The 27279-nt window shown below is 36.4% G+C and overlaps 1 protein-coding gene across 1 annotated transcript in view; it reads left to right on the forward strand.

Moving 5' to 3' along the window:
- The window catches only part of EPHB1 (EPH receptor B1), a 430280-nt gene that overhangs the window by 190832 nt on the left and 212169 nt on the right, over nt 1-27279 (forward strand). The window contains 1 exon segment of the mRNA XM_074302116.1: nt 12238-12393. Within this exon segment, the coding sequence (XP_074158217.1) occupies nt 12238-12393 (156 nt within the window).

The raw sequence follows: 27279 nt of genomic DNA on the forward strand, positions 1-27279 counted from the left end.
ATGGAAATAATGCTATCATTATTATTATTTTAAAAATAAGGAAACAGATAAATAACAGTTGAGGAATTTGCTCAGGATACCAGAACTAGTTAAGCAACTAATATGATTTTACAAAAGAGCTGGGAATTGAACTCAAATATTCTATACCAACATTTATGTAAAGATGGAATATTTTGAATTATATTTTAGGAGTGGTTTAAGGAAGATCAAGTATCTTTTGGTGTATTGTAAGCCAAAACCAGTTTAGACAAGGGAAGATTTGAAACATCATAACTTAGAGACTTATGCTGAGATTATTCCTAAGTCAAGAAGGCCCTGATAAAATTCAGACATCTTTCAAACCTCACAACTCTTCTCAGGCAAAGCCAAGAGTGACAGACAGGCAGGCAAATTGATTACCTTGGTTTTGGTGAGTTCTATCTAGCTGCCCTGGTCACTCGTAGCATTAGATTTGAGCCCTTTTGAGAAGTATTATTTGTGTGACCACAGCTGCACCAATTAGATTTTGGTTCTGATATGACCATGGAACTGCCCACACCTTTGGCATTCAGAAAATGCATCATGACTGTGGAATAAAAGTCTGTCTGGTTGTTGGTAATGCCCAGATCACTCAGGTTCATTGCTGTTACACTTACAATTTCCTTGAGAAAAACCTTTAGAATGAGCAAAAAAATACAACCTATACTAAAAAAGGTTTTCTTCTTATATTTAAGTGTTTATTTAGTATGTATTTATATATCAGCACGAAGGGGTTGCTAGATGACTGGGACTGGAATCAGAAAGAACTGAGCTGGATGATCCTGGGCAAGTCACTTAATCTTATTTCCCTCATTTTCCCCATCTGTAAAATGAACTGAAGAAGAAAATGTCAAACCACACCAGTATCATTGACAAGAAAGCCCTAAACGGGGTCATTAAAAGTTGGACATGCCGGAAATGACTGAAGATTGCATGTGTTCTCCTCAAGGATAGGTATTTTTTCTCCTTATATCACCACTGACTACCTGGCATGTAATAGACACAATAAATACTTAGTGATTGAGATTGGTCAAACCTAGACAAGTCAGGTCTTGGCTAGGAATCCCAGCTGATCAGAGTTTTGAACACTCCACTTAACAATGCTGCCATGTATCCCCAGGAGAACTTCACATCTTGCCAAGATTCTCGGAGTGCAGAATTGAGGTTTTCTGGTCCCCAGAGGCCAGGAGATGACTCCACCTTGCAATTATCTGTAATATCCCCGCTATGTGTAATGTCCCAAACTTCTGTATCTCCCCGTGAGATGTTCTTCTCCTTTGCCCTGGGATTCTTTTACTCCTCATTCCCCAGCCATATTCCCTGTTAGCTCTCAGGAGCTCAGGCTTCTTTCCCACCCCCTTGCCCTCCAAACAACTTGCACATTGATAGATTATCCACAGAAGTGCTATTGCCTGTCCAAGCCAGCTTAATAGTGCCGTAAGTTACAAATTCATTCAACTGTCTGTGACATGGAGCCTGCAACCTCATACATCAATTTCAGTGAGTGTCTCACATGAGTGATGCTTATATATTGCTAAGTGGCCCCAACTGCACAGACCAGTTAAACATGGCGTTGGACATTAAGAGACATTAACCAGAGGCCCATTTAGTTCCACACCGATTGATCTTCAGGGAAGTAATAATTACAGACACTGCCCAATCATGTTTCTTCTCCAGCCACTCTGCCATATTTACTTGCATATGAGTATGCCTCTTGAACCTGTGTGTGTTTTTTTTTCCCTCAGTACCACCCAAGCACCAAAGTACAGAGGAAGAAATTGTTGTAGTGCTCAGCAGGTGGCAGTCCTGAAAGGGTGGCTGCTGTGGGACAGGACTTTTTGCCTTGCCGTAATTATTAAGGCCAAGTAATTGTAGAATAGGAAGGCAGAAACTATTGTCCATAACCTAGGTGAAGATATCAGTTTCTCTTTCTTAGGTTTGTAGCGAGGCAATCAAGTTTTGGTCTGTGTTTCTAAAGTTGTCCTTCTAGCCCAAATTCCACTATATTGAAAGGGGGTGTGTATGTGTGTATGTGCGTGCAAGAGAGTCTGTGAGACATCTTTTTAGCTAAAGCTCTGAAATTTTTAATTACTTGGGAGACCTTTTGTGCATGTATTTGTATTGAGAATATCCTTGGGGAAAGTTATGGCTACTGATGGTCTTAAGCCAAAGTATATAATAAAGAACTGGAAGGTGAAGGTCTTATGCCAGGGGCCAGTGATAATTGTGTCCCTGAAAACATCCTATGAGCTCTTTTCTATTCTCTCAGAAGTGTTTGTGCCAAAAAGTCAGAGGCTTCTGACATTTGATTTGAGTAATTACTTGCATAATTTGCTTAAAGTATTTCTAAACAACATGGTCCTGCACAAGTATATTGCTGATTCATTGTAACCAAGTCCCACCTCATAAAATCACAATGTAACACTAAGTCATTGTTCTGCTGGATACCCATTGGTAAAGTGGTTTCTATGGTATTAATTGTCCCAGCTATGGTATTTGACCAAATACATAAAATCATAGAAAGGGTACCATGGCATAATGGATTGAAGATTAGTCTTGGAGGATGGAAAGACAAGATGCATACAAGTCAGCTCCCCAGCCAACTCTTTAAGTTTTATGAATTGTGAAGTACAATTGTAGAGAAAGTTTACAGTTGTCTCTACAATTGTAGATTTTATATTGCTTGGAGTGATTTTCAACAGGGAGAAATATACACACAAGCCTGGAAAATAGTTATATGTGAATATATATATATATATATATGTATGTACATTCAGGTAGAGACAAACATAATTGTACAATATTTTACATGTGCATGCATACATGTATACATGCATGTGCAGATATACCTAGGCCTAAGTATATATATTCATATTCATGGAAGTAATTAAAAATTTTTGGCTGGATAGACCTACACAGTTAACAGTAAAACCAAATATAAGATTTCTAAGGATTTCTTGGTCCATCAGTCTAACATCCTTTTTGTCAGCAATATAGCATTGCTATGCTTCTTGAGTTATAGAATGAACTGTGATAAGACTTAAGAGAAAATATAATACAATTTTTGTATTTTATAGATGAATAAACTGAGACTTGAAAAAGTAAACTAGTTAGCTAAGGAACTATTTTTATGTAGTAACAGAATAACCTATCTCACTTAAAAATGAAATGTTGAATCAAAAGGCTACTGTCAACCTAGCTCTACTTTGGGATCTTGAGAAGTATAAGGAATTGGAACATTTTCCTTACTTTTCTATACTATGAAAGTCTCTGAACACCTTTTTTGTCTAGAAAACAAGAGTATTTTAATAATAATAATAACTTTTAAGTAATAAAGTTTGCCAAGCACTTTGCATGCATCATCTCATTTAAGCATGTCTGTGAGGGAAGTGATATTATTAACCTCACTACTAAAAGATGAGCAATTAATTGAAGTTGAGAATAAGCAGTTAAGTGACTTGCCCAAAGTCATACAATTAATAAGCATTTGAACACAGTTCTTCCTCATTTCAGGTCCAGCACTCTAGTGAGTCCGAGTATGCGGTTTAGAGAAACCGTGGCAACCTAACTGGTGTCGTTGCTTTGTTTTAAACCATAAAAAATGATTAGAAATTTGCTAAATAGAAAGTAAAAAACAAGAAGATATAATTTGGATTTTTTTCTGTTCAATTAGACCTCAGCTGATACAAGGACAAATGGTTTTAGAGATTTGAAGTTAGTCCATTAAGGCTTACCTGTGAAGGATGGGGAACATGGGCTATGACAAAGTCTTTTGCACAGTATGTTGTAGGAAAAAAAGACAATTGATGTTGGAATTAGGAGACAGGTTCAAATCCTGAACTTATTACTACTTCATCTAGCTGGGTTTATAGTCAAGTGGCTTCATCAATCTAAGGCTATAATTCTTCACTGTCAGGAAGCTATCATGTCACTCTGTGAGAACTTTTCCCCCCCCATTGATTCATTTTGCCAATAATGTGATACCATGAAAAGCACACTGGTCTTCAAGTCAGGGAACTGAGGTTTGAATCTCAATTCTGATACTTAACAATATCAGATAAAGTTAACTCCCCCAATCTTTCCCAGCCTCTGTTTCCTCCTATGTAATAGTTAACTAGTATTTATTGACCACGTTAAGGTTTGTGAAGCTCTGTACATACATTACCTCACTTGATCCTTGGAGATGCTATTATTATACTCATTTTACAGATAAGAAAACTGAAATGAAGGAAAATTAAGTGGCATACCTAGGCTTCATTTGAATTAGGATTAGAATTCAGGTTTTTCTGGCTCCAAGTCCAGCACTCTCAATTATTTCATCATCTAGACAACCATGAAGAAAGAAAAAATAGATTCCTAGATATTTTTAAAATTCTAAATCTATGTTACTATGACCTAATAGGTGAATATTAAAAGTTTCTGTGCCTCAAAAATTCACCATTCTGTGGCCAGCCTGATGAGTTCTTAGCTAGGTTGAACCTTAAATTTCAGAGATGCATCTATTCTTAGTCCATGCTCAAAACCTTTCCAATTTTAGAGTATGCCCTTCTTGGCACAGCATTCTAGGACTCATCCCACCATGAGGTAATGAAGTAGGACTGTAGTCATATATCCTACCCGACCTAACTCTCAAGGTTATAATGATGAAAATGCTTGGTAAACCTGAAAAGTCAAGAGAAATATGAGATCTGATTATTAAATTTTTGAAAACATTGCTTCCTCAGATTTTTGCCCATAACATGCCCTGCTGGGCCAATAGCAAATCAGTTTTCTAGCAGTGGGCAAAGTTGATGCCTGTATCAGTCTCCGTGCTGTTTTTTTCATTATGCCTCCAGAGAGAGGCAATAACAGCAGTGTCAGGCTCTCCCATTTAAACCCTGTAGGGAGCATACAGCAGTTCACAGCCATCATTGAGTTTTTGACAGTGTGACAGGTCTCTCAGCTGAAGGTGCAGAAAATGTCTGTCCATTTTGCCAACCTGCCCAAGGAATCGACCTCTCTCCCCTGCATCGGGTGTTTGACAGAGCCTCTGGTTCTGGTCCTCATCCTAAGGAGGTAAATCATGGAAGGGAAAGAACTATAAAGCTAGAAGCCTGTCTCTGTCTCTTGAAGGGAAGGATAGACTAACCGTGTCTTATCCTTTTACCAACTGATGAATATTCATAGACATGAACATTTTATAAACTCATTTTGGAAAAAAAATTAGATCAGCAAAAGTGATTAGATTATTAAAAAGAATGAAGAAACAAAGGAGGTAGGGAATAAAGAAGCAAAGTTAACATGCAGGGACAGATTTTCTTAGGTAGAAAACTATACTATTTCCTCCCTTTGCCTGCTCCCCCACAAAAATGTATACAAAAAAAAAAAAAAACAGTTAAACATTCTCATTTGCTTTATTGTTGCAGTAAAAAAAATGTTGATTTTATGCACTTCTGAAGGAGGGACACACCCTCCATATAATAAAATCACAAAATAATGTTTTGAGGTTTTATTTTATCTTTTTTCTAGATCAAGAAAAATTGTGAGGGAAAAAAGGCTTCAGTGAGTGCTGAGTGACAGGTTAAAGGGCTCCAATAAAGATTAGATGGTCCACTATCTACTGAGGAAATTGCATAAAAGTGGTTATTCCTTCTTGCTTCTATTAATTTCCTCTTCCTGGCTGCTTGGAGATGCTTCATATCCTGATGCAGCAGATGGGGATGAGAGGTACTTTCCATTATCTCAATCACTGCACTGTTTATGAGACACTTAATCTGTTTCTTTATAAAGTAATAGTATTGTAGGTGATAGATTTAGTGTCAGTAAAAGTCTGTGTGTGGGGAGGGGTGGAGGGGAGGAAAAGCACTTGGGAACATTGTAAGCACCCGTCATTCGTTATGGCTTTGAAGTAAAGAGAGAAGTTGGGTGGGCGTTCCAAGGTGACCTTCTGGATGGCAGCTAGCTGTAGCCAATTACAGGTCATTCTCTCTTGATGAAGAATGGGAATGTAGTTCACTGTGTTTCCGGAGTAGACATAGAGATGCTGAAAATATTCATTTTCATGAAAGGAAGCATGTGCTTTATTAATACCCCTCTAAAAAGAAAAAAAATCTTTGCTTGATGTTCCCAGTTCAAAGGCTTAGTGGCAAAAGTATAGGATTTATAGTAAGAAAATTACCAAATGAATTAATGAAAGAATGAATAAAAGTGACTGAAAGAAGCATTCATTAAGTGCTTAGCATGGGGTGAGCTCTAAGGATACAAAGGCAAAATCAAAGATAATTCTTAAACTCAAGACCCTTCAATTCTAAGAGAGAAGGCAAAACACAAAGGGGCACTTTGGTCCAAAAGTAATAGAGTAGGGAGTGGGTATAGGTCAAAATACATATCCAGGAATAATGGGGATTTGATTGAGGAACCTAGAAAGCTAGTGAGAAGAGTAGGAGGGGGTCACAGAGAAGGCTTTTCCTGAAAAGAGTGCAGGGTAAGCATTATTTACCCTCTATGTAATCATGGGTGAGTGTCTTATACCTCTGAGCCTCTATTTTCTCAGCTAAAAAAGGAAAAAATTCAACTAGTTAATCTCTAATATTCCCAGATTCATTGGGATCCTAAAGTTAGAACTTTTCAGTGAACTGAGAGACTATGTGGCCTAATCCTTTATATTTTCCAGATTAGAAAACTGTATCCCTGAGAGCTTAAGGGACCTTGCCTAAAGTGACATCTGTAGGAAATGGAAGAGGCAGGATCTGAACACAGACCTAATGTTTAGTAATATACAAAAAAGCTATAGAAACTCTATGAGTTTTATTTGTTTTGAAAACAATTTATTAGAGAATACTATCCCAGAATTGTACAGAAATTTGACTGCCTTATTTATACAAGCCCCCTTACATGAGTGACAAATGTAGTTTTTTTGTTTTTACAATGCAAAGTTTATTTTTACTTCTTCACTCTGAACAACAACCAAGCTGTATTGGGGTGACAATGCCACCTGAGGGCAGGCACAGGGCATTGATCTAATAAATTTAACTTGCCATCTCACAACTTGCTTCTCATGGGAATTGAACACATTTGATAACTTCCCTTTAAATCTCTTTGCTTTTCTATGCAATATGTCTTCTTTAATCCTATTCTCTACTTCCTTCCTTTTTTCAATTCCAAAATTTTTGCTCTCTCTCTCTTTCTTTCTCTGTCTTTCTTTCTCTTCCTTTCTGTCTCTCTGTTTCTTGTCTCTATCTCTCTATCTCTCTCTGTCTTTGTTTTGCTGTCTTTCTTTGTCTTCCTGTCTCTCTGTGTGTCTTTGTATGTCTCTCTCTCTCTCTCTCTCTCTCTCTCTCTCTCTCTCTCTCTCTCTCTCTCTCTCTCTCTCGCTGTCTCTTTATCCCTGTCTTGTCCCCCATTTATATATTTGCTCTCTATTTCCTAGATGCTCACTAACTCTTAATCGTGGATCATAAGTGTAAGAATAATTCTGGTGACACACCTATATCCAGGAAAAGGAAAACTGTTAAGCTTTGAAGGGAAATTAAACATAATAAAGAACCAAGAAGCATATGTGTATCTTGGACAAGTGCTACAGATGGATAATGAGCTCTGGCTGAATTGCATTTGGGAAACTATACAGTGCTTTTAATGATCCCAAATTGGCCTTCACTACAGAAGCTCATCTTTTTAATGTCTGGTGATGCTCTGTGACCATGAATTGTGGAGTACCATGAACTTAGCAGTGCAATTACAGATAACCTAGAGGGCAATGCAAAGACTCATAGTGGGTATAAACAGACTGCAGTGAAGTACCAATAACTTCTGGTATACCAGAAGTGATATAAAGATGTTATTGGAAATTGTATGACCAGAAAAGGAAGTGGGCCAGTCATGTAATAAGAATGAAAGAGAAATCCATTTCCCCAGTCCTGACCTTTCTTCTCCGGACCTGTTCCACATCTGTATTTCCAATTATCTAGGTACTACCATTCCCTGACTATAACAGGCACTGCATGTTCTAAAAGAAACTTATTACTCCCTGCCTAAATCTACTCATTAGAAATATCTGGGTTCATGTCCTGTCTCTGCCTTATACCTACTATGTGACCCAAGATAATGAGCCAAGACTATGTACGAGTTACAAAGATGATCTGATTCATCCTGAAAGAGAGAATTTCTCATTGGGAGTTTCTTAACTCAACGAAAGGGCAGCCTCCATAATCCAGGGCATCTTTTTTCTTTTTAGCCTTCTCTCTTTCATATTACTCTATTCATAAACTCTATGTTCCACCTGACTTTTAATTTATGCATGGACTGGATATGCCTAAATATATTGTCACATCTTGAGTTAGCATTATCATTGGCTTTTTCCTTCTCCCACTCCCCATCACTTCTCACTAAAAGAAGGCCAATGGCAATGATTGCCCCAGCCCATTTTCTTTGCAGACCTATGATTGATTTTCCCTGCCATAACTTGGTAATTCTCTTTTTCTTAATATTTCTCCTAGAACTTTGTTTTGTATCCTTCTAAAGTACATTTTGCTTTGTATCCTTCTAAAGAAAGTATAAAGGGTTATAGTTATATAGGTATCTGTCAATATCTTAGCTCCACTAAAGTATAAACTCCATAAAAGTAAGAAGTGTATCTTAGTCTAAATTGTATGCTTCTCTCAGTTCCTAGCACAGTAAATCTTCTTCTGTGAAAGAGGAAATTAATACAACTTTGTTGAATTGAATTGAATTTGTTGAACTGGTACTTCATCCAAAAGGTACATTGAAATCCCTGAGATACTCATAGAACAAGAAAAAATCCTCTTGCAAATAGAGATAATTCTATGGAGGACTTATGGGGGGAGATGCCAAAACAAATCATGGACAAGAATTGCACAGGATAAGTAAGAATTTCTGCAGTCTTCAATAATGGAAGAGACATTGATGGTTTCAGAGAGTAGCATGATGTGGCATATTTGAAATTAAATCCCAACTCTTCAATTTACTATGTGTTCTTGGGAAAATCATGACATCTTTGTTTCCTCAGTTTCCTTATCTGCAAATTTAGAGACTGAGCTAGATCTTCTCTCATGTTATCTGTGATGTGAATTATCTCCTTAGGATTTTTTTTAAATACATTTACTTCAGTGGTATTCTCATTGACCTTACAGGTTTTGTGCTAAGGCTTCAGGCCACAAAGATCAGGTAAGTAATTTTCTCTTTAGGAATGAAAAGAAAGATAAATCTAACCCTTCACTAGAACATCCACTCCTTCCTTATTTTCTTTTCTCTTTATGAAGAGCTTTCATTCAGCACTTTCCCCCTTCTCCTTCATATCTATCTTTAAAAATAGGAAGCCTATTGCCCTGAGATCTGTAGCCTCTTAGGAAGATTCAGAAGAAATCCATTTTCATGCCCTTTGTGGATCTCAAAGGCATTTGTTTATTCCATTACTTAAGTCATCACACTAAAGGTGAGGAGGCTTTTAACAACAAGAGAAAAAAGTGAAAATACACTCTTTTGAGAAAGAATTTGTAGCAACATAAGAGTATTTGAGCCAGAATGAATCTGGAAAAATTATCTAAGCTATTCCTCTGCTTTTCAGAAAAGTATAATTTTTTTATCATCCTGGCTAGATCAATTCCTACTTCATAATGCTGTTAGATTGATTAGGATCCCATATATTTTCCCACTTTCAGCCTTTCACTCCTCATCATCTCAAAAAATCAGATATTCAGTTTATAAGGAATAGATTCCCATTGGCAATTCAGTGCAACCAACATTGTGCAAAACATTCTTCTATGCCTAGAGGACAAAGATATGAACTAAAGAGAATCCTTATCCTTAGGGTATTTAAATCTGCTAAGTGGGATAAGACAAAATGTACTGCTTTAGTTATATAACTATAATGAGAGTTAGACTAGGATAAATACATAAGAAAAACACCCAAACATAGAAAGGAGAGAATTAAGAAAGGAGAGACCACTCTTAGTTGGTAGATAAAGAATGGCTTCCTGGAGGAGGTGGTATTTATGACTAGTCCTTAGAAGAAGGTAAGAATTTCAACAGGCAGAGATGTCAAGGATCTGTGTAGTATCCATTTCTTACTCAGAAGCACTGAGGTATTAATTAGGACCAAACCTGGTACTATTGAAAATTTCAGATTTTCTGAAATAATGAAGAAGAATGAAAGAGAGCAGGGTAAAATGAAGTCAGAAATGTAGGCTAGATCCAGAATATATGAGGAATTCAGTTTGAAAACCAAATTAAGCATTGTATTTTTATTTATATTTTTATTATATTAACTAAAATTTACATATTTATTATATAGGGATCCACATAAAAGTATTTTTGAATAAGTGAATGACTTAATTAAAACTGGACAAGTAAGAAAGGTCTCCAGAAACATTGAGTGAGTCCCCTTTGGGGAAAACATGGAAAGAATCACACAGGATGTACAGACTTGGATGGAATGCATTCTCCATCATTGGAAGGAACTTCTGATGTTGAGGATGGGGTAGGAGAAGGCAGTAAAGAACACCATTACAAGTCTCAAAGCAAATAGAAAGGAAGTAATATAATCAAAGTTGAATCCAAAAAGCAAGACAAATAATTCTGCGTGAGGAAGGGAGGAGGTGTAAAAACCAAAGATGACTAGAAAATTTGTACTTTCTGGGACTGCAAGGAAGAAAGTACTATCAATAGAGCTAGGGGAGTTAAAACATTTTGGAATAAGAAGCATAGGGATATGATTTGCCTTAGGAAGTGTTGGATTTGAGGTGTTAATGGGACATTCAACTGGAACTATCCAATAGCAAGTTAAAAATATGGAATTGTAGCTTTGGGTAGAGTTTGGGGCTAGTTTTATAGATTGGGGAGCCCTCCACAGAGAGGTGATAATTGAAATCACTGGAGGGAATAAGATGCTAAGAGTTTAGAGGGAGTTTTCCTTGTGGAAAAAATACTTGAACAGCTAAAGAAGAAAAAGAACCTAGCAAAAAGTCTGAAAAAGCAAGAATAACAGTAATCAAAAGGATAAGAAGAAAACTAAATTTGGACAAGAAGTATCTCAGATGTCATGGGACTATTAAGAATGCAAGAAAGGCATAGTAAGCATGCATTACCAGGCATTGTGCTAAGTGCTTTACAAATATTATCCCATTTGATCCTCATAACAATCCTGACATAACAAGGCCAAGCTTTATTATTATTATTATTATTATTATTATTATTATTATTATTATTATTATTATTATTTTACAATTGAAGAAACTGAAGTAGATAGGAATTAAGTGACTTGCTTAGGACCACACAGTTAAGTAAGTAGATGAACCCAGATTTGAATCTAGGGTCTTCCTGACTGCAGGCCCAGTGTTTTGTCAACTGTACTACCTAACAGATTAAAGTGTTTCCTAGATTTGGAATAAGAGATCTAGGTTTGACTCTTTTGAATACTTCATAGTTGTTAATGGGAAAATCACTTAAGTTCATTTTAAAATTAGTATACTAATAATTGCATGATTGACCTCACAAGGTTGCTATGATTACTATATGAGATGATGTCTAAAAAATAAGGTTTTACAAACTTTAAAAATCCTATATAAATCTGATAATTACTCATAGGACAATAGTAGAGCATATGGTAGGCATGAGTAAATGGTAATAGATTATTAAAAAAGAATTACTTAGAAATAGCAGAGTAAGGAATATCATCACAGAAATATATGAATGGAAAAAAAAGGGTTACTCACATGGCAAGAAAGAAGGATATCTGTGGACAGCTTGCATCCTCCAAGTATTCACTGGATGCCAAGACAAAGCAAGAAAACACCATTAGCTTAGTTTGGGGTTCCCTTCTCATTGTACCCTACCTTTTCCTGTGGCAAATTTATGGAGATAAGATTTGTATGAGCATAAGTGGATGGTTTGTAATTTATAGCCTTGGATCTCAATATTTTATTTAAGTAAGGAGTAAATAAAGGAGAGTTGTGATTAAAAGCTTGAGAAAAAGATACTGGTTGTCTCATAGAGGAGGAGTTAAAACAGATGACAAAGGAGTTTGTGGAATCCCCCTTACTGGAGGCATTAAAAAGGATTTCATCAGCCTAGGGTGGCCCTACTTGGCAGCAATAAAGAAATAGATGCTTCAAGTCCCTGACAGTGTAAGGATGGCAACTTTAGAGCTTATGATTTTACTATGAGAGAACCACATTATTTCTCTTGTGATTAATTTTCATGTGTTCTTATCTCATTATGTTCCAGCTTGCCCAGCAGGAATGTTCAAGGCAAATCAGGAAGTGGGGGTTTGTTCGCAGTGCCCATCCAATAGTCGTTCTCCTTCGGAGGCCTCTCCCATCTGCACCTGCCGCACAGGCTATTACCGGGCAGACTTTGACCCACCGGAGGTGGCCTGTACCAGTAAGTACCTGTATTGGCTGGCATGGACTTTTGTTTTCTGGCTGCATCAATATGGAGAAAATGGAATGGTTAATCCACCCCCTCCCAATTTTCTGAGTTTTAAATATTTTTCTTACATAATCTTTTCACAGTAACAGAAGAAGCAATCAAAACAGTTATTCCTACTTTTCTGAAAAAAAGACACATTTTATTTATATTAAATATAAATCTCACTCCCATGATCTCATCCTCTATTATATTTTGCTCAAATGAGAAACTATTCTATTAGGAAGGAACTATATAGGGAAGAAAAAATACAATAAGAAAAATAAGTGGGAACAGTTTGATCCTCAAAAGAAGTAAAGGGGATTAAGTGTCCGGGCTTGTCAAATTATGTGACTAGTCTATTGAGGATATTTATTACAGTGCTTGGTACATTATAGGTTTTTAATAAATATTTGTTGGTTGATTGATGGATGGGGAATTTTTTAAAGTAACATAAAGTCAGATGAAATGTGGTTTCTTGGGCTACAAGAAGATGGTCTTCATCTTAAGCTTTCCAGTATTTAATCAACTGAAACTTTGAATATAGCAGGGAATTGAGATATGTGACAGGTGGAAGGGACCATGGTAGAAATCTATTCAAAGGCCCTTTTGTGCTGAGTCAACTGAGACTTTGTATTCTTCTCTTGGCTACTTGAGACTGATCAAGGTTATTTTGGTCCACAATCTCTGGATTGTGGTTTCTCACTTCTTCTGAGCATCCTGCCAGATCTTTTTAATTTACTTGTAGAAGGCACTTCTGCCTATGATCAGGAGACAAATGTTACTCAGTTGTTTCACTGGAAGGAAAAAAATTGCCATTGGTCCATTTGTGGTTTAGTTTTGATCCTCTCTTCCCCCATGGACAACTGAGAGAAAAACTAAGACACAGAAGAATTGTCCCAAAAATGAACAGATTTTGAAAACTGTGCTATGCTAACTGGGGCCACAAACAGTTTGGGTGATAAAAATACACAAACAGTCTAAGAATATCATCTCTATGTTGTCTACTTAGTGTTAATTTTTCTAACAGTTTTCTTGTGAAAACTCAAAGAAGAACCCTAATTCTCATTTCTGCTTGGACAACACTTGCCCATTGGAACAAAAATATATGCACATACATATGTATAAATATTGTAACACACATAAATGTGGATATATATACACATATATATGTATTCATATATGTGCATATGCATGTTTGTACAATACACATAAAAATATCCTCCCCAATGAACGAGTATTGTTCAAACAGAAGGGGGAATCAGGGTTCTTTTTTTCTTTTGTGTTTTCACAAAAAGAAAACTAACTCTAAGAAAAATATTCTCCAATTTATCCTGTATATAGAACAAAGACATTAACATTGAGCTGATCTAGAGAAGTGCTCCATTTGAAGAGAGAACTTTTAACTGAGACTTGAAGCCAAGGAAGATATTAAGCAGAGATGAGGAGGGAAGAGTTCTTGGAATGGAGGATAGTCAGGAAAAAAGTCTAGAGGAGAAAATACAGTGTCCAGTGTGAAAAACAGTAAGGAGGCCCGAATTGCTGTTATAGGGGTTGAGGAGGCAATCAGTAAACATTTAAGTGCTTACTATGTTCTAGAGATGTTAGTAAGCAAAAGTAAGCACTGCTCTCAAAAAACTTACAATCTAATGGGGAATTGCCAACCTATTAGAATATAAAGTGAACGATGTGTATGTGTGTGGGGGGGGAAGGACTTTAACAGTTAAAATATTTTATGGAGGCAAGAGTGAGTCACTGGAGTTTATTGCATGTCTGGGGTTGGGGCTGGGAGGATTTACATGTTCTGAAGTGTTTTAGGAAGATCAGTTTGATAGCTGAGTGGAGGGTGATTGGAGAAGGAATTTTAAAGAGGCTATTGCAATAGTACAGGTGTGAGTTGATGAGAACAAGCATCGATATGGTACTAGAGGATGTAAGTATATGTACACAAAAGGAAAAATGACAGGACTAAAGAAATGATTAGATATAGGGGTAAGCAGAGAGAGAAAGGGAAGTTGTTAAGTATGATACCTAAGTTTTAAGCCTGGGTGACTGGAAGGACCCTTCTCAGTAATATAGAACTTAAGAAAAGGGGAATTTTAGGGGTGATATGAGGAGAGAAGGTTGGACTCTAATTTTGGCCACCTTTACTTTAAGGCAGTTTGAGATGTCTAATATTTTTATCAATTAGTTATGTTTGACTCTTCACAAAGCCATTTGGAATTTTATTGGTAAAGATCCTGGAATGCTTTGTTGTTTTCTTCTGCCATTCATTTTGGGAAAGAAATTGAGGCAAATAGGGCTAAGTGGTTTGCACAGGGTCACACAGGGAGGGTCTGAGGGCAAATTTGAATTTAGGTGCTCCTCATTCCAGCTCTACTAAACTGCTCCAAAATGTCCAATAAGTAGTCAAAATTGTGAGGCTAGTGATTAAAAGAAATGTTACAACTAGACAAAAAGATCTGAAAATCAATCATATAGAGGTATTAGTTGGAAACTGATGAGACCACTAAGTGAAATAATATATATAGAAAGAAGACAGATGAGGGCCTAGGATAGCACTGGGGAACCCTTGCTGTTAGTGCGCATGACATGGATGAAAATTTAGTAGAGGAGTCAGAGAAGGAGCTGTCATTATATAAACAGGAAGAGAACCAGGAGAAAGCTGTATTATAAAAACCGAGAGAGAAAAGATTATCAAAAGGATAATCAGAATATCAGACTATAGAGTGGTCTAGAAAATTGAGAATTGAGAGCCATTGGATTAGGTGATTACGAGATCATAAGTTACTTGGGAGAGAAATCAGAAGCCAGACTACAGATAGGTAAGAAGAGAGTGAGAGGAAAGGAGGTGAAGGCAAGACTGGAATGGCTTTAGCTACAAAACATAGGAGAGTTATGGGACAATTGCTTAGCAGAATTAGATTGATCCAGTGAGGCAATTTTTGAAAGTAAAGGAGACATGGGTATATTTGTAGGGAGGAAGAAATCAGCTAGTAGACAGGGAGATATTGAGGATAAGTAATCAAGTAGGAAGAAGGAAGATAATATGTGGAAGAAAATGGGATTGTTTGAGTTTTTAGGGAATTTTCCTTGACTTAGCAAGAAGAAGGATCATCTTTTCATGTGAGACCAGAGTGAAAAAAGGAAAAAGCAGTATAAGGTATCTCAGTATTATGAGATGAAGAAGAGAAAAGAGTGAAATTTTTTTTTCAGTGAAATATGAAGAATGGATTTAAATGGGGATAAAGGGAAGAGGAGTTTTGAGAATCTGGAGATGAAAAGGTTTGGGAAAGCATCTGTGGCGAGTCCATTAGTGAGTTAGTAAATTATGCAGGTACAAAAGTTTTCCCAGAGACTAGAAAAGACTAGAACATAGTAGATAGTAATAACTCTGGAGTCAAAGGATCTGAGTTCAAATTTCATTTCTAATGCATATTATCATTAAGATTTTGAATAGCCTGATCAATATCCCTGAGCCTCAGGTTCTTAACCAGGTGGCAGCTAAGTGGTGCCATAGTGCATAGAGTATAGGGTCTGAAGTCAGGAAGACTCATCTTCCTAAACTCAGATCTAGCTTCAGACATTTGCCAGCCATGTGATCTTGAGCACATCACTTAATTCTGTTTGTTTCAGGTTCCTCATCTTTAAAATAAAATGGACAAGGGAATGGTAAATCATTCCACTATTGCCAAGATAATCCCATGAAAGAGTGAGATATGATTAAAATGACTCAACTAGAAAAATAACATACTAGATGACCTCTGAGGTCCTTTCTCATCTTTATGTATGATTCCATGAGTACAGGTAATAAAAATTCTCATTTTTGGCTACTTCAACTTGTGTGACTTAACTTCATCTTGGCTTCATCCTGTGATCTTCCTTGGGTCCATTTTCTAATAAGTAATATTGCGTCATATTTTTGACTTGGGAAACATGATAAAATTTTGTTCTGAGGCATGGGAAACTCCTCCTATTACGAGTTCACATCTTGTCACCTACTTTTTGGAAGATTTAGTCTTTTAAAAGGTCTATGGAAACCCAGTTCCACAATGGGCAAATTCACCCTTATTCTAAACCAATTTTCTTCTTCCTTATACCCATCTTCTTTGCTGACTCCTGCTTTCCTGTGGAAAACAATGTGTTCCCTTATGTATTATCTGTATGTGTGTGTATATATATATATATATACACACACATACACACATATGTATGTATGTATGCATGTATTTCCTATTCCTAACTGTTCAAAGAGCAAATTAAGAAATGAGAGGCTGTCCTTTTTATTCCCTAGTTTCAAATCTGTTTGGTTGTTCTATTATATTCACTTCACTTCTCTCCACTTAAAAGTTCTTGCTATATACATCTTTCTTGCCCATTTCAAATTTCATTCTCTAAGATCCAATTCTCCTTTCTTAGATAATTTTTTACATCCACTCATTATATTTTATCTCACCCCACACCACTGACCTTAATAATTTCTACATCTGTGTTAACAAGCCATCCAATATCTTGATTCCACAGTACCTCAATCTATTCAACTCCAAAGATATCTCTCTCTATTCATATCATGTATTGAGATAATACTATTTCTTTTCAGTGCTGAGTCTCAAAAATAAAGACAGTAACTCCACACTCTTATATAAAAGCTAGATAACTTGGTCTATAGCCATTGCAAATCCATGACCATTCACCCAGCAATCTAACCAGCTAATTTCCCTATCATTTCATACTATCCAGAGGCAGACAGAAACTGATGGTGCTCTATTCAGGGTTTCCTGCTCTACTATAAATTTGAATGGGGTAACTATCCTTTGTGTCAATGAGCTAATCCAGAAGGGGACAGTTAAACATGCATAAATAAATTGATGGAGGAAACCCCAGATATTTATGCAGGGCCACTCTGGGGTTCACTCATTCTTCTAAGGGTATCATCACTATGGGATTTCATTAAATCTATATGGTAACCTCTCAAGAATGCTAAGAAATGTGGTTTTTCAGGGACCATTTAGAAAGCACATAGGACTAAGATTAAGGAGGTCTGTTTTCTTGTTCAGACTTTGTCAGTAATGGGAAATTAAATAACTGGTAGTCTTTCTAGGTTACACTTTTCTTGTGTGTAAAATAGGGTAGAAACTGGTAGAAGAGGACTAGTTGGATTTTATATTTAAGCTTTCTTTCAGCTTTCCTAGTCATCAACATCAGTTTTCTCTAATACAGATGCTTATAGATCCAGATTACTACTTCTAACATATATGATAGTTGATAAGAATATGACTCCAGTCTTAATATGTCCACTCATGTGTTATCTATGAAGTGAGATTTCCTAGCTATGAATATGTATGTGTTTAAGAGGAAATTATCAAGAAGATTTCTGAGCATCCCTACTTTTGAGCCCTGAAACATTTTCCTGGTGTGAACCATGATTCATTCACACAGTTATCATACACCAATGTCATTTTTGTCATTATCACTTAGTGTCACAGGGTACTGCTCCATAAGTTTTCTGAACTACACTTTCCTTGCCTGTAACATAAAGATATTAAACTCAATGACCTCTGTGGCCTCTGTTTATGACTCTGTCTTCCTATAATTCCTAACTTGATACCCTATGACTACCAGCTTTTCATCTGCCATCTTTCCTCTTCATTTGGCATACCCATCCGTTCAAAGACCTTCAAACATTAATCTTCCTGCCTATTGGCCTTCTTCTTACCACATTTGACTCTTTCAGTATTAGACTTCAAGGAAAGTACTTCAGAGAATCACAGAAATTAGACTTGGAAGACATTGCAACAATCATCTCCAACCCATACACTAAAAGAATTCCTATTTGAAATTCTCTAATGAGAGAAACACAGTTTTTTCTTGAAGCAGCCCATTCTACTTTGAGATAGAGCTAATTGTTAGATGGGTTTCTGGACATCAATTTGAAATCTGGTTCTTTGAACGTTAGACTCATCATGTCTGGGTCTGTTCTCTGGCTCCCAAAAGAACTAGTCTAATGTCTCTTTCATTTGAAAAATGTTTCAAAACCCTGTGAACAGCAATCGTGACTCTAGGCTCCAACCTGAATCTTCTTTCTTTAGATTAAACATCACTATTTCCTTTACCTGCTTATTATGTAGCCTATAGTATAGACTCCTATCATCCTATGGGCAGCTAGATGACTCAGTAGACTCACTAGACTTGGAGTCAGGAAAACTGCACATCAACTCTAACCTAGGAAAACCTCAAATCAAATCCAACCTTGGGCATGCAAATAGCTCTGTAACTCTGGAAAAGTCACTTAGCTTATCTATTTGAGGTTCCTCATCTATGAAGTGGAGAGAATAATAACATTTATTTCCCAGGGTTGTTTTGAGGATAAAATGAGATCATATTTATCAAATACTATGTAAACTTTAAAGTGCTATATAAATGCTAGGTGGTGTTATTATCATTATTATTATCTGTTAAATAAATAATATTTTTAAATAAAAGTTTCAACTTCCAAATTCTATCCCTCCTTTCTCCCTCCTGATGTGATAAACAATTAGATATAGGTTATACATGTGCAATCATATAAAACATTTTTATGTTCATCATTATGGATAAGAAAACTCAAATAAAAGAAAAATAATGAAAAAAAGAAAAATACCATGATTCAGTGTATATTCAAGCAATATTGATTCTTTTTCGGCAGGTGGATAGTATGCTTTATCATTAGTTTTTTGGTTTGTTTCTTTTAGACATTTTTCAAATGTGGTCTGATGACAGTACAATAGACTATGGCTGCCTTAGCCCTAGAAGTTTGTATATCTTAATGCATACCATGGTTGCATTATTATTTTTGGCTGCTATATTACAATGTTAACTTGTATTGATCAAACATTGCATTGGTCATCTCATTAAAAACACTGGAACTGTCTTAACCTCGCTTCCATTATGTAGAACTTGTGAAGTTTTTTTGGGGGGAGTTGTTTTTGCTTTTGAATGGGAGGACAAGTTTTGATATTTCTATTGGTCTTCATCTTATTAGATTCAGTTGAGGGCTGTAGTCTGCTGAAATCTTTTTTGGATCTTGAGTTTCTGTATTAGCTATCCCTTCATTAGCAATTGTATCCTTTGCAAATTTGATGAGCATGCCATTTATACATCTATCCCTGCTCATTCCCATCCCCATGCCTCTTCTTTTGCCATTCCTTTATCTGAAAATCCTTCATTTCTCCTCTCCACCCCTCCAAATAGTTCCAATTTCTTGAAGACTGAAGCTCTTTCTCCATAAAAGTTCCATCCCTCATCAATCTCTCCATTTTCCAAACTCCCATTGCACTCCCCCATTGTCACTTATAATTTAATTTTTTCTCTGATGATTTCATGAGTCTTAGTCATGTTGCTCCAAGTAAATTATCAATCTATGAGCAGGGGTACACTTCTTTGTCTCCTCCATAAAGATTAGCTTTCTGCCTAGCCCAGAATAAGTGCTCAATGAATCTTTTGTGATTGACTGATTGATTGAATGCTAGGTGAGGGAATTTATACTTTCAGTTTCCTGTAATAAATCCAATCTCTACTGAATCAAAGGAAGGACAGACAGATGGCCCATGTAAACTGACAATTGGAGTAAAATCAGTGCAAGGAATTCATAGCCCAGTTATTTGGTGTTACACATGTCTCTATTGCCACTGTGCTGTTCTCTTTTTCTACTTCATGTACTTTCTTGGTTGGAAATAATGTCATCTCCCAGAAACCAGAACAGGTCAGAAGTGCATACTAGTCTAGTGAGGCAGCAATGGGAATGTTTGCTTGGAAATGTATTAATGCAGAATCAGTACTGAACTTGTAGTCCAAAGACCCAGTTTCAAATCCTACCCATTTTTTTTACTCTGTGTGAATTAACAAAGGATCCTGTAAACTAATAGCTAATATTGATAAAACTTTAAGATTTGCACAATATTTTACATATATTCTCTCATTTGCTTCTCAATGAAATAGTTACTATTAAGAACGCCTTTTTATAGATGAGGACTAAACTGAGATTGTGAACTTGGGATCTATAAATTTTAAAAAAGATTGTAATGATTTCAATGTAATTGATTTCCTTTGTCTTCCTTTATATATAATATATGTATATGTATATGTATATATATATATATATATATATATATATATATATATATGTTAGGATTACTAGGTGAGAACTCAGGTTGCTGGTTGTGCTGGGAGGTTCACCCATTCAATCACACACACACACACACACACACATATATATATATATATATATATATATATATATATACAAAATAGTATTCAAATGAAATATAAACAGGATTTTGCAAACAGAGTTCTCTATGGGTTAATATTCATTATGGGTTTATCATCACTGTCATCACCAGCAGCAGCAGCAGCAGCAGCATCTTCATCGAGTCCATAGGCTCTATTAGACCACCAAAGAGGTCCACGGGACACAAATAAGTAAATGATTGTTTGGGAGACTTCTATATAAAAATGTTCTATGAAAGAATTGACTAGCCCAAGAAATATGGGAGTTTACTGACTTCATTGTTATTTGTAAATCTAGTACTTAATTAATATATATATATATATATATATATATATATATATATATATATATATATATATATATATATATATATATATATACAGAGAGAGACAGAGAGACAGAGAGGCAGAGAGAGACAGAGAGAGAGACAGAGAGAGAGACAGAGAGAGAGAGAGAGAGAGAGAGAGAGAGAGAGAGAGAGAGAGAGAGAGAGAGAGAGAGAGAGAGAGAGAGAGAGAGAGAGAGAGAGAGAAGAGAGAGAGAGACATGAAAATGTTTCTCATGAATCTTAATGGGACAGTTATGAGAAGAGGTATTTGGCAAAGAAATGGCTTTGCCTTTAGGTAGAATGTGCTCTTGTGTATGAAGTATTTATCCAGGAGCACTTTCTCTCTCCTTTGCTATTTCACTCCCTTTCTTTCCTCTTTGTTTTCCTTCTCTCCCACTCCTTTTCTTTTCCATCTTGATTTTTCCCTTTGCTTTTGTTATGACTTGGGCTTTTCTGTGTCCCTGACAAATCCTGTTTAGTTCCCATGAGAAGCTTTCAGGGCAAAGAAATTGTCCTACCTGATAGAGTTCCAAGAGTAATTAAAGAGACAAAGTCATAAGCAGGGAAAAGTTTCATAATAGAAGACTCCTCCCTGGGAAGAGTCTTAAGATTCTCAATTCCCTGATTCAAACCTTTTTTTCATACAAATTTGTGAAGCAGGTGCTATTATTATTCCCATTGCACAGAGGAAGAAACTGAGGGTTACCAGCTGGTAAGTATTAGAGCATGGAATTATATGGAATTTAAGAATTGGACCTGAGCAGTCATCTAGTTCAACTTAAATGAAAAAGAAAAATTCACATTCTAGCACTGCTGACTAGTGGTTGTCTCTGCTTGACGATGTCCAGTGAGGGCAAAGGCATCACTGCTAGAGGCTCTCCATTCCAGTTCCTTTGACTCAAACAGGTCTTTCTGACTCTACTCAGTGTGCTAATACTAACTGAGGGAAAGTGATGGCGGCAGTGAGCACTCTGTACTCCTTTCCAGAATGCAAGCAGCCCTGGGATAGCAAAGGATTTCCTCAATAAGATCATGCACATCAGAACCAAAGCTTTGTGATCCCTTTTGCAGCCTAGAACCTTAGGGAATTTTCAGGATTCCTTTCAACTTCCTGACTATAACCTTGGGAGCAAAAATAGGAAGTTTTTTCTAGGAATACTAACTAGATGGTTGACCAGTAATGCATGAATAATCTGCTTCCTGGGGGAATAGCCCCTGTAACTCAAGTCCTGTGCATTTCACTATTCCCTTCACTGGCTACAATCTGGTAACAACAAATTATATTTCTACAACACTTCAAAAACTTGTAGAGGGGCTCTCACAAATAACTCTGTGCAGAAGAAAGCACATTTTGTAGATGAAGAAATTGAGATACAAACAATGACATAATATGCTAGGGTCCCATAATTAATAAAAGTCAAGGCCAGGATGGAAATTCAAATTATGGCATGCTATGATCCATGGATTTAAAGTTGGAAAGGGTTTCAGAGGCCAGCTAGTTCAACCTCCTCATTTAACAAGTGGGGGAACTGAATCCCACAGAAGGTAAGGGATTGGTGCAAAGTCATGAAGTAGTAAACCGCACTGACGTAAGTTGAGCTCAGCTTTTTGGTCATTGTTCAGTCTTTTGAGTTGTGGCCAACTCTTTGTGATCTCTTTGAAAGTTTTCTTGGCTGAGATACCCGAGTGGTTTGCCATTTCCTTCTCCAGCTCATTTTACAAATGAGGAAACTGAGGAAAATAGGATTAAGTGACTTGTCCAGGGTTACATAGCTAGTAAGTATCTAAGGCGAAATTTGAACTCAGGTCTTCCTGACTCCAAAGCCAGCACTCTGTCCACCTGACTCCAAATACACTGTTCTTTTTACTGTACTAAGAAATCTTCTGATGCACTTCATTACCTCTCAGTTCTGTCCTATGCCTGCTTCCTGCATGAGGTCTGATTCTAAATTTCCCTGACAGCTCAAATATCCTATAATTTTCTATTCCAGCCCTATTACATTTCTCTCTTCTCATAATTCCCAAGACACACATTTGGAATGTTCTCTGTGATACCCTCTGCTTCTTGGGATCCCTACATTTCTTTATCTCTATTTAGGTCCCCCCCTCTGATAGGAGGCTGTTCTCTGATATCACACTTCCCCCAAATTACTTTGATCTTATTTGATAAATCTTTATAGCTACTGTGTATGTTGTTCCTCTCCAATACAAGATAGCAGTTTCATTTCTAACTTTGTGTTTTCAATGGATAGTATAGTGTGTGGCATCTTGTTGTCCAGCTGTGCTGATTCTTTATGACTCTGGATGCTATTGCACTGTCCAGGGTGTTCTCTTGGCAAAGATACTGGAGTAGTTTGCCATGTTTCTTTTCCAGAGGAAAAAGGCAGAGGTTAGTTAGTTAACCAGATTCATGCAACTAGTAAGTAACTATCTGAGGCTGGATTTGAATTCAGATTTTCCTGGCTCCAGACTCAGCACTCTGTCCACTAAGCTACTTAGCTGCTTCATCCTGATACCTTAGAAAGTACTTAAAGAGTTGTTAAAGTGAATTCTTGACTTGAGTATCACAACTAACCTTTGATTCCCTGCTTTTGTATATCAGTTTTTAATAGTTTTTTATGTGCATTTCTTATCTCCCTTAAGTAGATTATAAGCTTCTAAAGGACATGGATTGTCTGGCCTGTTTCTTCTTGACTCTCTACAACAACAAACAGAACCCTAGGTACACCATAGGTGTTTGATGAATATCCAATGAATGACTAGCTTGGCAAAAATCTCTGTGAGGATGGCTATGCACTGATGCCAAGTCTGACCTGTTAAACCAAATCATACACAGCATGGGGTGTTTTTAGTACATTGTCAGCTTACTAAACATCTAAAGATAAACTTTTATCTGAAAAAATTATTTACTGTGGTGATACACAACAGCTTTTAAACAGAACAGATGGCACCTCCAATTAGAATGCTTTAAAAGGAAACCCTAATGAGATTATAAAAGCCAACAAATTGACTCCTTCATACAGTACTTCCCTGGCATGCAATAAATCAAATATATAATGAGACGCAATAAAATAATGGATTTATTTACATTTGTTCTGCCTGGCACTTTTCTTTGCCAGCAATAAGTGCATTGATTAGACACTGCATAAGTTCATACCATTCTTTGAAACTCCTACCCAGAATACCAAAAGGAACATGCAAAACATACTGTGAAAGGCATATATGTATATATGTATGTACACACACACACACACACACACACACACACACACACACATATACTCCTGATGGTTGGATGTCAAGTTCTATATCACATAACTTGCATTTATTAACTACTTACTGTATGCAAGTCATTGGTATAACGTATATAACAGTATTTCTAAAAATGAGTTTTTATTCTCGATTATCTCTTTAAAAAAAAAAAAAAACCCAAAACTTTAAAATTGTAATGAATAGACTGTTTCCTTCCCCTAGTCTATCTACTTCTAGGATTTTTCTGGCAAGATGATACCTATGTAAAGCTTAGCTTTCCTGAAAATCCATTCTGTGGTTTACTCACACTCGTATTAACTTCTAGCCAAACTATCTATCTATCCAAATAATGGATCTTTATCAGAAAACTTAAAATGACCATCTCATGTGAACTTTGTGATGAATCTTTGAGCTAAGTACAGTGGCTATGATTATATCCTCTTTACAGATGGTGAAACAAATCGAGATAAGTGAAGTGGAGCTTCACTTGCCTATGATTATGTTAAACATTTAAGTATCAAAGATAGGATTCAGACCCAGATCAACCTGACTTCTAGGCCAATATTATGGCCTGTAGATGCCATGTTGTCTCCAAAGGCAAAATATATATCTGAATGGTTTAAAATGTAATAGGAATAAATGTAAAAAACTACTTTTGGACTAAAAAACCCTCTGCAGATCCCTACCAAAGTCCTCCTTTAGAGATAAAAGTTCAAACTTTATTTACCCTTAGCACATTTACTGTTTCATTTGGAAAATTCAAGGTGTGCACAAATGTTTAAGAAACAATGATTATTCTTTTTCAAGTGTGTTATGTGAGTGTGATCATGTATAAATGTCAGTGTATGCCTAAGCATTTTTTATTGTAACACAAAAACCTATAATTTACAGTATATATCTATAGGGGAGAATTATTATAATTTACAAAAAAAGATGTCATATATATGTCATATATATATATATGTATATAACCTGGTAAAAGAATAACAATAACTTATATTTATAGAATATCCTATAGTTATAACATACTTTACCTTATATCTTCCTTTCCCTCTCCTTTTGTTCCTCCTTCCTTCCTTTCTTCCCTCTCATTTCTATTCTCTCCCTTCCTTCCTTCCTTTCTCCATCCTTTACTCCCTTCTTTCCTTCCTTCCTATCCTTCCTCATTCCCTCCCTCCCTCTGTTTGTTCATTCCTTCCTTTCATATTTTCTTCTCTTCCTCCCTCCATCCCTCCATTCTTTCTTTTTCCCTCCCTTCTTATCCTTTCCTCCTTCCTTTTTCTCTTTCTTTCCTTTTCTCTCTCTTCCTTCCTTCCTTCCTTCCTTCTTTCCTTCCTTCCTTCCTTCCTTCCTTCCTTCTTTCCTTCCTTCCTTCCTTCCTTCCTTCCTTCCTTCCTTCCTTCCTTCCTTCCTTCCTTCCTTCCTTCCTTCCTTCCTTCCTTCCTTCCTTCCTTCCTTCCTTCCTTCCTTCCTTCCTTCCTTCCTTCCTTCTTTCCTTCCTTCCTTCTTTCTTTCTTTCCCTGATTAAGAAATATCCTTTATGGATCTTTACATGCTTATAAACTAGATAATACAAGTACTACAAAAATCTAGACAAGTTTAGCTTGTAAACTTAGTCTTAAAAGACTTTATATAACTTAGGATCATTGATTAGAAGCTGGAAGGAAGCTTAATATCTCTTTAGCCCAACCTCCTCCTTTTACAGATCAGGAAAGTTAAAACCAAAGAATTTAAAAGATTTACTTTAGGCAATACAGTTTAAATAAATAGCACAGCCAGGATTCAAACTCAGGTCTCCAAATCCACTGTAACACAATAGCTAATAAATGATAGATATAATCGATATTGCAAATGGAATTTTCTAGTATTTCAAACTCTTTTACAATCACTAGAGCCCCATGAATCCAATGATGAGTTCTTTTCTCTCCTCTTCCTCATAGCATTCCTACAAGCCTCTTTTTCTTGACTTTCTCCTTAGGTCAGTTCAGTTCTATGGTAGTAATTGGGCAGTCATTGGATAACTGACATTTATTCTGACAATAACTGAAATTTGTGTATCAATTCCAGACTTATAAAGTGTTCAGTATAAAACATTATAAAACATTCAGCAATTCATTTGATCCTCACAGTCCTTTGAAGTGGTTGCTAGAAATATTATCTTCCTCATTTTATGAATGATTAAACTTAAGTTCAGAAATATTAAATGATACTTATCCAACCTCCCTGATAGCAATTGTCAGAGCTACAATTAGAACCTAGATCTTTTCTGAATCAAAGTCTAGAACTTTTACACTATAGCATAAGCTACTTATGGCTCCTATTATTAAAGATAGACAAGCTTAAGAAGATGAAGGACAGTGGGCCTATCTTGATCTCTAGAGAAGTATACAGTTGGTGGCCGAGGTGGATAGAACATCAGCCCTGGAGTCAGAAACACCTCAGTTCAAATATGGCCTCAGACACTTACTTACTAGCTGTGTGATCCTAGATAAGTAACTTAACCCTAATTGCCTCCTCCCCCCAAAAAAATATATTCCAATCACCTTTGTCCCATTGTTGGGAAATGGGGACCTAGGGACCTCTGTTAACTACATATCTATTTTAAGCAAGGCTACAGTTCCAGCATGTAATTATACAGCATTAAATGACAATAATATGGGGTTGTACAAGTAGGAGTAATAGTTGAGTTCAAATCACAAAGTGCTTCTCCTATTGCTCCTATACATTTTTTTTTGTACAGATATATTAAAAGGAGCATTAATGGCAGAGTCAACAAATGGCAACTTGCAACCTGCAGTGGTATGGTTAGAAGAGGTAATTGTGAAGATTTTATGGGATTATGGTTTTAGATAGATAGACAGACAGACAGATACACACATATATATATATTGCCTGCTCATCCTGCTCATCATTGTCTCAAGTTTATGCCATATAAGAATGGATTGAAGGAAATGGGGACATTTAGCATGGAGAAATGATGACCCAGCCAAAGTATAGTTGAAGTCTTCAAGTATTT

Source organism: Sminthopsis crassicaudata, chromosome 3 (genome assembly GCF_048593235.1).
Source record: "Sminthopsis crassicaudata isolate SCR6 chromosome 3, ASM4859323v1, whole genome shotgun sequence".
Lineage (NCBI taxonomy): Eukaryota > Metazoa > Chordata > Mammalia > Dasyuromorphia > Dasyuridae > Sminthopsis > Sminthopsis crassicaudata.